Raw genomic sequence first — 14,533 nt, 5'->3', positions numbered from 1 at the left:
AGCTAAATGGCTAGATATATCAATTGCACTTTGGTCATTGACAAGAAAAACGAGATATTTGCTCTTTAATCAACATGAAAATGCAATTCCATATTGCATTCTCTTTCATGATGCAAATCCTGTTAGTGGTCATTATGAACCATTGGTTTACCAAAAGTTTCCAATTTGCATTTCCAACCAGTCTAATATCTACCTGTCACCTATTTGCAAAGATATTGAAAGCCATTGGATGCAAATTGCAAATAATATGCTTTTAAATGGACTAACAATTGCAAAGCAAGTGACATCTAATTGTGGTGACAGTCTCTTTAATGCAATTTTCTATTTAGTAGCAACAGAATTCAATGCAGAGTCTTTGCGACTTTACATTGTGCAATCTTTTTGCAATGCACTTATGCATAAGAATCAAGAGGCATTGCATTGTTTAGAGCAATACCTAGTAGTTGACGCGGTACACTATACAATGAATAGCAATTGGCAACAATATTTGATAAATATGGCAATGCCATATGAAAAAGGACAAGTGGAAGGCGGACCATTTTGTCTACAATGGATATCTATCATATTCAAAGTCAATATCCAAGTATGGTCCTCTGTTGCTAATAAATTTGTCAATTACAGTTCCGCTTATTCGAGATGCAATGATATTGTTAACATCTTGTCATTCATGACAAATACATCACATATTCACTACCACACAATGATACAAGAATATGTTCACAATTCTCAAGAACTGGACATGGAAGCAAATGACGTTTCTAATCAATTGCGTCATAAGCATATAGTAGAAAAAGAGCAATGCATATCTCAAGTACATTTTAGCAATAATATTGCATTTGAGATAGCAGGCCATTTAGATCAAATGCAACCAACTAAGGATTGTAGGCTGAATTATCACAAGCTAAAGCAATTCATACGTACAAAACGCAAATGCAATGACAAATGCAAAAAACGATTTTCTAATAAGAAGTCAAGAATTACAAGCAAGAAAAATGCAATACAAATTTATATGGAAAAAGTCGAAGACACGCCTAGGAATACATGTGTAGTTTGCAACAAATTGCATTTTGCAAAAAATACTAGATTCTTCACTATAGATTTGCAAGAAAAGCATATGAATTTGACATTGAACAATAGGAACTTTAGCAATGAAAACATATGTGTTTCTTGCAAGAAAGTGCTTGAGAATGGAAAGCTACCACAATTTGCAACACCTGAACAAATAAGACGTAACATTTCATTGCCAACTGTAAATATACTTTCAAACCTAGAAGAAAGACTTGTGTCATTGAGAATTACATTTGCACAAATCAAACAATGGCGACATAGACGATCACAAATTGGCTTAACAGGATCAATTATCAATGTACCAGTTCATATGGACATTGTGCAAAAAGCATTGCCACAATATCTAAATGATACAATGACAATTGCAGTTGCATTGAAAAGACGATTGCAATACAAAAATGCATACCAAACAGGTAAAGTACGTCCAATTATTGTCATGAAAGCATTGAACGAACTATGTTCTAGAAGTCTTTATAAAGATAGCAACATTTGTATAAATGAGAATTGGGCCCATGTTTTACAAGAGAATAATGAATACATTGTAGAAAATTCAAACAGTGACAATGAAAGTGATACAGATAGTGATGCAAATAATGAGACACCTGCTGAAACATTGGTGCATGGATTAATAGAATCACAACGCATCTACGATTTGCAAGACAAGATTATTGAATTGGCACCTGCTGAAGGACAACGACCATTAGGCATTTTCAAGTACAAATCTGCAGAAGAAATGAACTTTCCAACATTATTTTATGGCAATGCACGTGATCATGACATCACAAATAGGTTTAGTTACCAAAAAATTGTGCAATGGGAATTGTTACAAGCAAGTGGTGACTTCCAATATCATACAACAAATTTGTTTTTCAAGACAATGCGAATAATAATTGATAAAGTGCTTTCTTGCATATGGGTGCGAATAAGAAAAGGACAACTAAAAGGCAGGAAAATATTAGCAAAAGATGTCAAGTATCGAGCAAATTTGGAAAAGTTATTGAAGTATGACATTGGATACATAGATTTCAAAAACATTCGCATATCTTCTGACCATTTGGAACAAATTAGGAAAAACATATTTGCAATGATACGACAACTAGGGCCTCCAACTTTCTTTGTGACATTCACAAGTGCAGAACATCGATGGAAACCATTAGTAGATACACTCGTCACATTGTTTAGAAATAAAGCAAATAAAAATGATATTGACATATTAGAGGATGATGACATTGACTACCTTATAAGAAAGTATCCAGTCACATGTAGCCAATACTATAGACATAGAATTAATGCTATAAAGCAATTGATATCTCAAGATACTACATTCTTTGGGAAAGTATCTGATTACTATTTCGTAACAGAATTCCAAAATAGAGGAACTGAACATGAACATGGACTATTATGGATAGAGAATGCTCCAATATATGGAAAAGAAAGCAATTCAGAAATTGAGAAGTTTCTTGACAATTACATCACTTGTAATACAGATCATTTGGAGCTAGATGTTTCTAAATTGCATAAAAATCACCATACAAGAAGTTGTAAGAAGCGAAAAAATTTAAATTGCAGATACAACTTCCCCATGCCACCAATGAAATCAACAATGATCATTGAACCAACCAATGCAGAAAATAAAAAAATCATAGAGAAATCAATATCGTTTTTTGCATTCTTGGAGGAAACAAACTACAATGATTCAATAACACATGACAATTTCCTCCTAGAAATAGGGCTACTAGAAAATGAGTACATAAAACTATTACAACATACAATAAAGCAACCAACAATTTTCCTAAGACGAAAACCTTCTCACATTTGGAATAACAGTTTTGCAAAGGCTATGCCTACTTTATGGAATGCAAATACAGATGCACAATTTGTGCTAAATGCATATGCTGCAGCGTCATATTGTAGTTCATATATGACCAAAATTGACAAGTCTATGACAAATGCATTTAGAAGAATACACAAAGAGCATCAGAAACATGAAATTGATGCTATGAAAATGATTCGTAAACTTGGAAATACATTACTCAATCTGCAGCAAATGTCAGCTCAACAAACAGTGCATATAGCACTTTCATTGCCATTGAATTCTAGTTCAAGGGAATGTATATTTGTAAACACGTCTCCAGTCGATGAACGCACATTTATGCTTAAACCGCCTATTCTTTTGAAACAAGAACCTGATGATTCAGAAGATGTTATGTGCCATTCCATTGTTGACTACTACATTGGACGACCAAGTTCCATTAGCAAAATCTGCCTTGCAGAATTTGTATCAAATTACAAGAAAGATGGCAGACCCATATCTAAAAGGAAAAAACCAAATGTTATACGATTTGTCAAATATAACAAACACAATGATATTGAAAACTTTTGTCGAGAGAAATTATTGTTATATATGCCATTTGAAAATTGTGAAGATACATTGAAACAAGAATTGCCTACATGGCTCTCTGCATATACATTACATGAAAAAACAATTCAAGTCAATGAAGCCAAATTTACATATAACATCAATCCAACATGGGGTGATTTAGAGATTGCAGCAAATGAGAAAATTAGCTCTTTGAATAGTAATCAAATGAATATGCAAAACCAAGAGAACAATTCCCATTATGAGGAATATGATTTGCAATCGGACTTGCAATTTCCAAACCAATCTGAAATGAAGAAAAAAATCAATCTTGGATTTCAAATTACTGCCCATCCATTTTTAATGGAGAACAATGAATATTACAAACTTAGAAGAATCTTGAACAAAGAGCAACAAGCAATTGTAAAAGACATTGCAATTAAAAAAAAAAAAACCCGAAGGAACCAATTTACCTTTTTATTACAGGTGGAGCAGGTGTAGGTAAAACGCTCACAGCAAAAGCGATTTTCCAAATGCTTATACGAATTTATGATTCACAAAACACAACTGATCCTATGAAACCAAAAGGTCTAATATTAGCATACACAGGAAAAGCTGCATATAATGCAGGTGGAACAACAATCCATTCTGCATTGCTAATGCCTTTTAACAAGTCTCAACTGTTTTCACTAACCAAAGAAGTATTGGACAACTTATCAAAGCTATATCAAGAATTGCAAGTAGCTTTCATAGATGAGGCCTCGATGATTGGAAGTCTGTTCTTATATTCTATTGACAATAGACTCATAAACATAAAACATGTCCAAACAAAATACTTTGGGAACATTGACATGATATTTTGTGGTGATTTCTATCAAGCACAACCTATTCAAGACTCTCTTATTTTTGAACAACCAACAATCAACAATCAAACAATAGCACATGATTTCTGGAAGGATAATGTCAAGTGCTTCCAATTGCATATGACGATGCGACAAACAAATAAGAGATTCATATCAGTGTTAAATAGAATGTGAACAAATTGTCAAACATCTGACGATATAACATACATGAATACAAGTTGCATGCGCCCTGTACCAAATGATCCAACATTTCCCTATTTATTTTACAAAAACAAAGATGTTGCAATGCATAACAAGAAAATGTTGATGCTGATGCCTGGCAAAGAAATTTTAATTAATGCAATTGACGAAAATGAGAAGAATAACGACAATTTCCCAACTCATCAACATACGGCTGTTTTGCCACCGCACCTTTTGATAAAGTTGAACATGTTAGTTGAAATGTATGCTTGCAATTATGATGCACCAGATGGGCTAGTGAATGGTGCAGATGGAATAGTTAAAGCATATACCCATATAAATAACGTTGATGTTCTATGGATTAAGTTCCATGACCGTAATATTGGTCATTGACAATCTAGAAAACTAGCTCATTTGTATACTTCAGAGATAGCAGATGATTGGACACCAATATTGCGAATATCAAAAGCAATGCCCATGACATCAAAGATGGCGCCATTGAAAATACGAAAACAATTTCCAATTCAACTTGCATGTGCACGCACAATACATAGATCACAAGGCTTAACCTTGGATAGGGTTGCATTCGACCCTACTGGAGTACAAGTGCATGGCCTAGTATACACAGCACTATCACGTGTCAAAAACATAGAATCATTGTATTTGCTTAATCCTCTTAAACATAATAATTTCAAGGTCAAGCAAAAAGTAAATTGTGAAATGCAACGTTTGGAAACCACTGCAAAATGGCAATTAGAATATGACTCTTCATCAATACAATCATTGCGATCCATCTTTATTCTTTCATTGAACACTCGCAATCTTCATGCGCATATTGTTGATATATGTAATGACTATGACACAATGCAACCTGATATCTTGTGCTTACAAGAAACACATATGTTGCTGTGTATGGAAAATGAATACTTCAAAAATTTCAATTGCATCTCAAGTTTCATTAAGCATGGAGTAATGATATTGATAAAGAAAAATGTCATTATCCTTGAACATACCCATTTTGAAGACTGCTTTGTAGAAGCATTGCTCGCAAAAATAAAAGTTCACACATTACAAATTGCAATACTCAATATATATGCATCGCCACGTGCAAACCTGAACAATATCCTCAATGTCATTGCAAAAGCTTTGTACCACTTAGATCTAAACAATATCATAGTTATATTAGGGGACTTCAGTATTGATATGGTACAGTGCAATAAAAAAAAAAAAGCAGCTAGAAACCTACATGCAAAGCTACAATCTTCATTTCCTAGTTGACAAAACTAATAGCATGCACAAATCATTGATTGACCATGTTTGGGCAAATCTAGCTAATATAAAATATACAATTTTCGTATTGGATACATATTGGTCTGACCATGATACAATATCTCTTGTCCTTCAGCTATCATAACCAATTTCGTCAATTGCATATTTTCTCATGGTACTCGTACAGGCTGTGTTGTGCATGAATATGGTCTACACGAGAAGGAATTTGAACACTTGGCTTCATTGCAGGTACGGCGTTATTCTACTAATTACTTTTTGTCAATTTTTTTATTAATTGCTTTTTGTCAATTTGTTAGGCTTTTAATTTTTGCATTGTCTAGGTTTATGGTCCAGTTACTCTAGGTTTATAGTCGAGTTACTCCGTCATTGTTTTAAAAAATACAGATATTTAAGCTGTATTGGCTCATTTATATTTTTTCTCTCATTCAATTATATTGCAATTCAAATCTGGAATCGTCGTTGTTTATTCTGTGTTTACATTAATATTAATATTAATATTAATATTATTAATTATTGCCTCCGACATTTTCCAACATTTGCCAACAATTCCTCTACTGTCCCTCTGTTACATACTACGCATTCTATTGTACATTTACATATATGGCGTTCTGTGTTGATCAATGCAAGTTATGCCAAAGACAGCCTTTTCAATTAACCAATACAAGTATCCTATCATAAATTTGCAGATATGACCTCATCTATTTATGGATGCAGATTCTGCTAGTAAAACCCTTTTCAATTGAACAGAATGACCAAGAAAAAAGAACAACAACATGCAACATAAACAAACAAAGTATATTCTTTTTGCCTTTCCTTTCCTATGGATCTTCTGTTCTTGTTCAAGCTTTACTTTTATATGTTCTTTTGACTTGCACTAAATATGTCTTACTATTCTATAACATAGCATAAATCTTGAAAAAGGAAATGAAACAATTGAAGAAATAGAATGCATAAGCCAATTAGAAAGCGCAACCCAACCACTTGTTTTGCAAAGGTATGTCTATGATAACTACAGAAATATGCTAATTTGTATTTAGAATATTAATGTTTACTATATATGCATTCTATTTTTATTTTTTACATATGTATGGTTCTATGGTTTTAATGTTCTTGTTCACTTTTTACTTCTAATTTGCACTAAATATATGTTACTATTCTATAACCTAGCCTAAATCTTCAAAGACGAAAAGAAACAATTGAAGAAATAGAATGCATAAGCCAATTAGAAACGGCAAGCCAACCACTTGTTTTGCAAAGGTATGACTATGACAACTATACAAATATGCTAATTTGCATTTAGAATAATAATGTTCACTAGGGTATGTCCATGAAAACTATACAAATATGCCAATTTGTATTTAGAATATTAATGTTTACTATATATGCATTCTATCTTTACATATGTATGGTTCTATGGTTTTAATGTTCCTTGTTAACTGTTTACTTCTATATGCTCTTTCAAATTGAACTAAATATATATTGCTGCTCTATAACATAGCATAAATCTTGAAAAAGGAAAACAAACAACTGAAGAAATAGAGCACATAACTCAATTAGAAAAGGCAAACCAACCACTTGCTTTGAAAAGGTATGTATGACAACTATACAAATATGCAATTTTCTATTTAAAATATTAATGTTTACTATATATATCTTCTCTTTTTACGTATCTATATTTAAATGTATATATAACAGATTAATGTTTACTATATATATCTTCTCTTTTTACATATCTATATTTAAATGTATATAAATTAGAAAATCTTGGACGAGTGAAGAAAGCACTAGTAGTAAGTCCCCCCAAACAATGCAGCAAGAAGACATGTACAGGTTACATATCACAATTTCTTTATTCATTGCTTATCACAAAATACACGTGATAATATCCACATCATATTGAACCATGCCTTTGCCTGTGTTAGTGCAACTGAAACAATTGCAGCCAAACTTCATTCAACAAATGTACAAAATGATACATCAAAAAGGTATGCATTTGAAACACAACACTCTAATCTATTTCTACTTATTCAGTCTCTAGGAGAAACATACTATTCTACAAATGTTTATAGCAATTTCTAACTAAGAAATTTTAATAGGAAAAAACAGATACTGCCAATTAAAGTATCAATTGAAGATCTGAATAGTCGTAAAATTGGGCAGCTATTTGTTGGAGACATAATGGTTGTCTATACTGCATTCCTTGATAAAGCAAACAAATCACGTCAAGTATTGCAAGCTGATTTGACAGATGCTCAAGGAATGATGACTATAACGTTGAGTGTACCTGCACATTTGGTGGAGCGACATGAACACAAAATTTTGCAAGGCAACAACATCTCAATTACAAATTTCAGAATATTGCCTAAAACTGTATATGATCGCGGTGACTGTGACAAAATAATATTGCTTAAAGAATCAAGTATCATAGAAACTGTACCTGAAGTTTGCAAAGAATATTGCTTCATTCCCAATACAACCATTAGGCAATTTGCAAACAAAAAAGAAATGTACCCAATTGGCACAATCGCTGCCGCCGTTACACTTGCCAAACGAGTTGGATTGCATTACATACTTCATATCAAAGATGGAGATTCTGAAAACGACAATGCAACTGTATGTATTCAGATGTTACTTATTCCTAATTTTCAGTAGATAACATGCATCACCTCAATACATAGTTGTTGTAATTTGTCTATAGTTTTTGTAATTTGTCTAGTGCAATTGCAATTTCTCAATGCATACGAACAATGTATTTGCATATTACTTTTTGTATTTTTCAATACATAACAATTTCTGTTTTGCAGTAGCAACTCTTTGACACATATGAACAATTTTTCCTTTCAATGGAAAAACAATTGCAAAAAGGACACTTTCCGCTCATCCTTTTCAAAAATTTAACAAAAAAGGTAAACACAAAAGAAACAATATTCAGAGCATCGAAGTCAACGTTCATGACTGAACTTAACACAGATGCACTCAACAATCTCAGAAAACTAACTACATCTACCTATGCTGTAAGTATAGCAATAATAATGTTTTTGTTGCCTTTGCATTTGCCATGTAATAATGTAAATTAACTCTTGAATGTTTTATAAACAGGTCGAAGGTATTCTGATCGCAACAAATCCATATTCAACTCCTTTCGAACCTGTTTGTGCAATTTGTAACTCCCCAGTGAATTCATCCATAGCAATAGCCAATGCAACAATTTTCTGTTCACAATGCAATGCTAACTGCCCTTTCCTCTACAAGCATTGTATAAATGCTGTAATAGAATCCATTACAAATAACTTTGTCCAGTGCATTATCAGGGAGCCGTTATTACATGACTTGCTTCCTGATTTAAAATCAATGTCATATGAAACATATTTGCAACAGAAAGCTACCACTGTTTACATCTTACGTGACTTCAAAATTCAGAGCAAGTTCACACTCAATGAAGATAGTGAGCTATTACATGTCAACTAACAAATGGAAGGTACATGAACATATGCCTTAACATGTTTTCTCTCAAATATGTCCTCTCTTCAATTTACAATGTTATCATTTTGTTCTAACTAACCATTTGCTATACAAATTACAAAATGCAGGAACATGGCAGCCTTCACATCCACAACAAATGCAAAAGTAATATGAATATGTTTCTTCATATTATGTTGTTACTATAATACAAGTATTTGACTTGCAATTTTGACTCATTTACAAAGAATATGTAATGCAACGGTTGATGAAAAAAGGCTAGAAAGTCTTTATGCATCTGTGTTTGTACTGTTTCTGTTTTTGTTTTGTATCTCGAATGGAATTCATTCTGCATCATGCTTTATATCATTGAATACAACAAATGCAACATCATATCAGCAATAATTTTGTATCTACAGCTGCTGAATGCCAACAACAAAGATTCCATACATTGATTAAACATGGCACTTATTATCTACTCAAGTTAAATGACAAATTGTATATTGAATCAGCTAGTCATTTCTGTTTCTTCCTATGTTATAGATGAATGCTATGTTAGTTTTTGTTTCTTGCATACCGTAGGTAACGACTCAGGAAACAAGGCTAGAAAGTCTTTATACATGTCTGTTCGAATGCATTCTGCAACATGCTTGAAGCTAGACTTTATAAATAGCACCAAACTATATGGACTTTAAAATGAATATATGTTGTTTGAAAATGGAATTATGGCATAATGCATTTGGTATTATTAGTCCTTCCCTGGGACTATATGCAATTGATCAATTGCTGACCGTTGGTTGACCGACATGATTTTTCATTATAATAGCATTATAAACTAAGTCGAATGAAAGTTTTGGGCTCGAAATTTTTGTTTTATTTTACCTATGTTTCTCTTACCTGTACAAGGAATGAAAATCTCATCTAAACATAAGTTTCATAGAGGAAAACAATGCTGGCAATGTTGCTGTAGCACTGATGACTTGGTTGGCTCCAAAGAGCAAGGTCTGTTCACTATCTTTTGTATCAGTGGCAGCCCCAATATTTTCAGTTTTCTATCCTAGTTTTTGAGGGGAGGCATGCAATTGGATGTTTAGAATCCTGTTAAGATCATGGCTGCTGCAGTTTTAAATTCTTTGGTCAATGACTTAAGACTTTGAACGTAACAAGTTCTCAGAGATGGACAATGGAATGAAGAACATGCAGCAATGCTTGTTCTTGGTGACATAATCAGCATCAAACTTAGAGATATTGTTCCTGCGGATGCACGTTTTCTTGAAGTAGATCCTTTAAAGACTGATCAGGTCTTAATCCAATCCTTTTCTTTACTTCTTATTTCTGATTACAAGTGCTCGAATTTTCGGTATGCTTTTATATCGTTTCTGGGATTAACTTCAACATTTGGTACTTTTCCTAAACCACGCTTTATGACAATATTTTTGAATGTGTGTAGTCTGCCCTCAGTGGTCAGTCATTACCAGTAACAAAGGGTCCTGGCAATGGGATTTATTCTCGCTCTGCTTGCAAACAGCGTGAACTTGAACATGTTGTCATTGCTACTGGGATCCATACCTTTTTTGGTAAACCAGCGCATATTGTCAACAGTACAAACCAAGTTGGCCACTTCCAAAAGGTTGGTATTTATTCTGGACTTCTGATTCTTCTTTTTTTCCTTTCTCTTATTTCATAAATACGTCATTTTTGCTGATACTGCAGTTGTACCAAATTGGCTAGTTAGGGTTCGTGGTAATATTCGATGATCGAGTACTGTTAGCTTCCTTCAAACAACTATCAATTACTAATTGTTGTCATGAATAGGTTTTCACAAAAGGATATGACAAGGATGCTGTTGTCTTGATGGTTGAAAGAGCATCCAGAACACAGAATCAAGATGCCATTGATGCAACAATTGTTGGGATGCTTACAGATCCTAAGGAGGCAAGTATTTTTTTTATGTCATCATATTAAATTTTAGTCAATAAGCAAGGCTATGCTTATTTTACTGATTTGTATCTTTTGTTGTGGCTTTTAACATCCATGCATCTAAAAGGCACCGGCAACCATTCCAGAGCTCCATTTTCTTCCTTTCAATCCAACTGACAAGAGGACAGCTCTCACTTATATTGACAATGAAGGGAAAATGCATCGAGTTAGTAAACATGCTCCAGAGCAGGTATTGTTCTTTGGAAGTTTGACCTTCTTCATTAGACCTCTTACATATATGCATCATTTTCTGGATCTTTAAATGAATCAAAAGAATAAACAGCAATAGGTCAACAACATCTCAACTACAACGTATTGATATTTTCCAATATACGAATATTTTCCAATTTTAAAATGATAGAATTGATATTTTATGGCCTAATATAGATGTCCTTTACCAGATATCCTTTATCAAATATAGAAGCCTTCATTTAACATTATCTTTCAATGATTGTTACCCATTAACAACTTCCTTCTAAAAGAAAGCTTTCCACGAAATCTCAATTATTTTTATCTTTCACATAGAAGTAATGAATAATATAAATTTTCATAGGAATGCTGAATAATATTCTTCTTTTTATAAGAAAAATCAATGAATTAGGGAGATAGATTTAACCCGAAGGTCAGTGTTTGGCTCTGCAGTTGTGGGTGTCTCCCACTAGAAATTTGTAGATAACATTATACATAAAACTACTAAGATTCATAGTACGTAGCTCTCTATTTCAGGTGAAGCTGCAATCTTTGCATCACTCAACCATTAGATATCAGTTCCAGTCTTATTTGTATTTTTGGCCTAAACAACATAAATTCTCAACTGGGACGCATGGAAATCTATTAGAATGCATACTTGCTCACCAGGATATCCAAGTCCTATGCAATAAAAACGGGCACTAATGCTTTGTGAATGACCTGGTAGAGTTTATAAGAATAATTTCATTTATGAAAGATGAAGACCTGTAATTTCTAACCCTATGATGGCCAAAGGTGTCAGTGGAGCAGAGTCATTATGGATACTAGGTTATCCCCACCCTGAACTCCTAATGTTGTATTCTATGGTGATTTATACCTCTGGAGGTACAACACCCTTTCCTCTATGCTGTCCTTGGCACATCCTAATGAAGCGGTTCCATATCCCCACTCGTGGAAGCTGCATTGTGTGTTACAGATCGCCTGATCGATCTCTCTCTCGACATTCCCTAACTGTTGGTTGGTATTTCTTTCCACACCAGCAAGTTTTTTTTGTCTTTTCCACCAAATTCATTAAACAGACCTCGTCTTCCGCATTTAGGGTCCTATCAAGAAACTACCTTTGGAGTTCTTCGGCAAGGGGACTTAAAGGTTTTTATGAAACCCGTGCCTACAATTTCTAGTTGGCTGTTTGCATTTTCTTGCACCATTTTGCCCATTTGTTCTATACTAAGACAATGGCAATGACATGGTGGTCGAAACCGACATTTACGGAAATTTCCATAAAACCCATGCAGGTAAGAGAAACCCTCAGTATTTAACCAGAATGCCATTAACTTATAATGCTCAAATAGCCATGGACTCTTGAGGGAAACGAACAGACAATACTGTGACAAACATCAACGCCACTGGAAAACGCCAAACGACAAAGGAACAAACATCTAAACAATACAGTAGCCGAACTTAACAAAGCGACACCAGACAGTCGAGGCATACAAGCCGGACCTGGAACAACAGAACCGCAACCAAACGTTTGCTATACAGTTAACCGAGTAGGCAGGAATCGCATTCGGTTTTCACCGCAGACAATACAACAAATACAAAGGAAAAATCACAGAGACTGCAGAGCTAAACAACCAAGTAACAATAATAACCCAAAGGGCACAAACAGGGTAAAACCCAAGCCGAGTAACTTTCCAGCATTTCGAGGAGGGACAGTTGTCCGCCAATAAGACCACCACAGTACATGCTGTCCTCAGCACTCTGGAATATTTTGAGCCAATGTTCGTATTAGATCTCGTTGAAAAGCATTGCCTAGTTGGCGTGAATCTGAAGTTTGATGACACATACAGATCTGTAACCAGTAATAGGATTGCATGTGATAAAGTACCTTTGAACAGCTTGATCTTATTTTGAAATTTTGTTATCTAATTAGCAGCGCTGCTGCAGTGACTTCTGAAATCATGCACACAATAGCTGCCAATATTAGAATATTACCAAGAGAAGACCTTCCTCGGTTTGCTTTCGAAACTGATCAATTGGTTGAGGTATATACAATACTCAGTTTCTAATAAATTGTTTCTTATACAGCTTTAGTCAATCAAATACTCTTTTTAATGTTAAACAAGCTTTTGACACATTGTACATGGTATAAGGATTGCACAAGAAGCTTTAGTTCACATAACTCCTTAAGATGTTTTGTCTCAAATATGTCCTCTCTTCAATTTACAATGTTATCATTTTATTCTAACTAACTGTTTGTTATGCAAATTACAAAATGCAGGAACATGCTGGCCTTCACGTCTACAACAAATGCAAAAGTAATATGAATATGTTTCTTCATATTATGCTCTTACTGCAATACAAGTATTATGACATTGTAGCCTCACGGTTTTGATGTCTCCTTCTGCATTGTCATGTTCAGCTAGTTAGCGTGACTCTGAAGTTTGACCGCAGATACAGTTTTGTAACCAGTAATAGGATTGCATATGATAAAGTACCTTTCAGCAGCTTGATCTTATTTTGAAATTCTGTTGTCTAATTGGCAGGGCTGCTGCACTGACTTCTGATATGAGGCACACAACACCTGCCAATATTAGAATATTACAAAGAGAAGACCTTCCTCGGTGTGCTTTCGAATCTGATCAGTTGATTCAGGTATATACAATACTCACTTCCTAATAAATTGTTTTTGCAAATCAAAAGAGATCTCGTCAACATTGCAAAGCAATGCGAAACCCGCAATAAGACCCCAAAACCTTTCCACCCCAAAACTTTGGTTCGACTTAGCTTATAATCACTTGCTTATAACAATGTGTTAAATGGCTAGTGATTGAAGCTCGATTGTTGATACCTTGCTATGAAGATCCTTTATTGATCAATCCCATTCATCATCAAGCTATCCGACTCTGCAGTCTTCACCAGCCCCATGGTCATCAAAGGTCAGCTTTGTTTAAACATTTTTATTTATTTCAAGTGCATCCATTTTGTATGCAGTTCTTGATTTCCCTCCAACATTTTCCAACATTTGCCAACAATTCCTCTACTGTCCCTCTATTACTACTTTTTCATTTTGATTTCTTAGAATAAAAGCAGATTCCTTGGTGCAATTAAATTTCTATTTAAGAAAATTAACCATAAATCTGTC

At 34.0% G+C, this 14,533-nt stretch overlaps 1 protein-coding gene across 1 annotated transcript in view; it reads left to right on the top strand.

The window, feature by feature from the left end:
• The first annotated feature begins 10,424 nt into the window (after window positions 1–10,424).
• LOC149178218 (plasma membrane ATPase 1-like) overlaps window positions 10,425–14,533 on the top strand; it is a 36,079-nt gene continuing 31,970 nt past the window's right edge. The window contains exons 1-4 of the mRNA XM_089422024.1: window positions 10,425–10,520; window positions 10,670–10,849; window positions 11,035–11,154; window positions 11,267–11,389. Of these exons, the coding sequence (XP_089278150.1) occupies window positions 10,425–10,520; window positions 10,670–10,849; window positions 11,035–11,154; window positions 11,267–11,389 (519 nt within the window). The remainder of the gene's footprint in view (window positions 10,521–10,669; window positions 10,850–11,034; window positions 11,155–11,266; window positions 11,390–14,533) is intronic.

Source organism: Pinus tabuliformis, chromosome 4_1, assembly GCF_031772625.1.
Source record: "Pinus tabuliformis cultivar Carrire ecotype Pingquan chromosome 4_1, CPIR1, whole genome shotgun sequence".
NCBI classification, from domain to species: domain Eukaryota; kingdom Viridiplantae; phylum Streptophyta; class Pinopsida; order Pinales; family Pinaceae; genus Pinus; species Pinus tabuliformis.
Note: the sequence above shows the minus strand (reverse complement) of the source record. Positions and strands in the feature narration are given on the sequence as shown.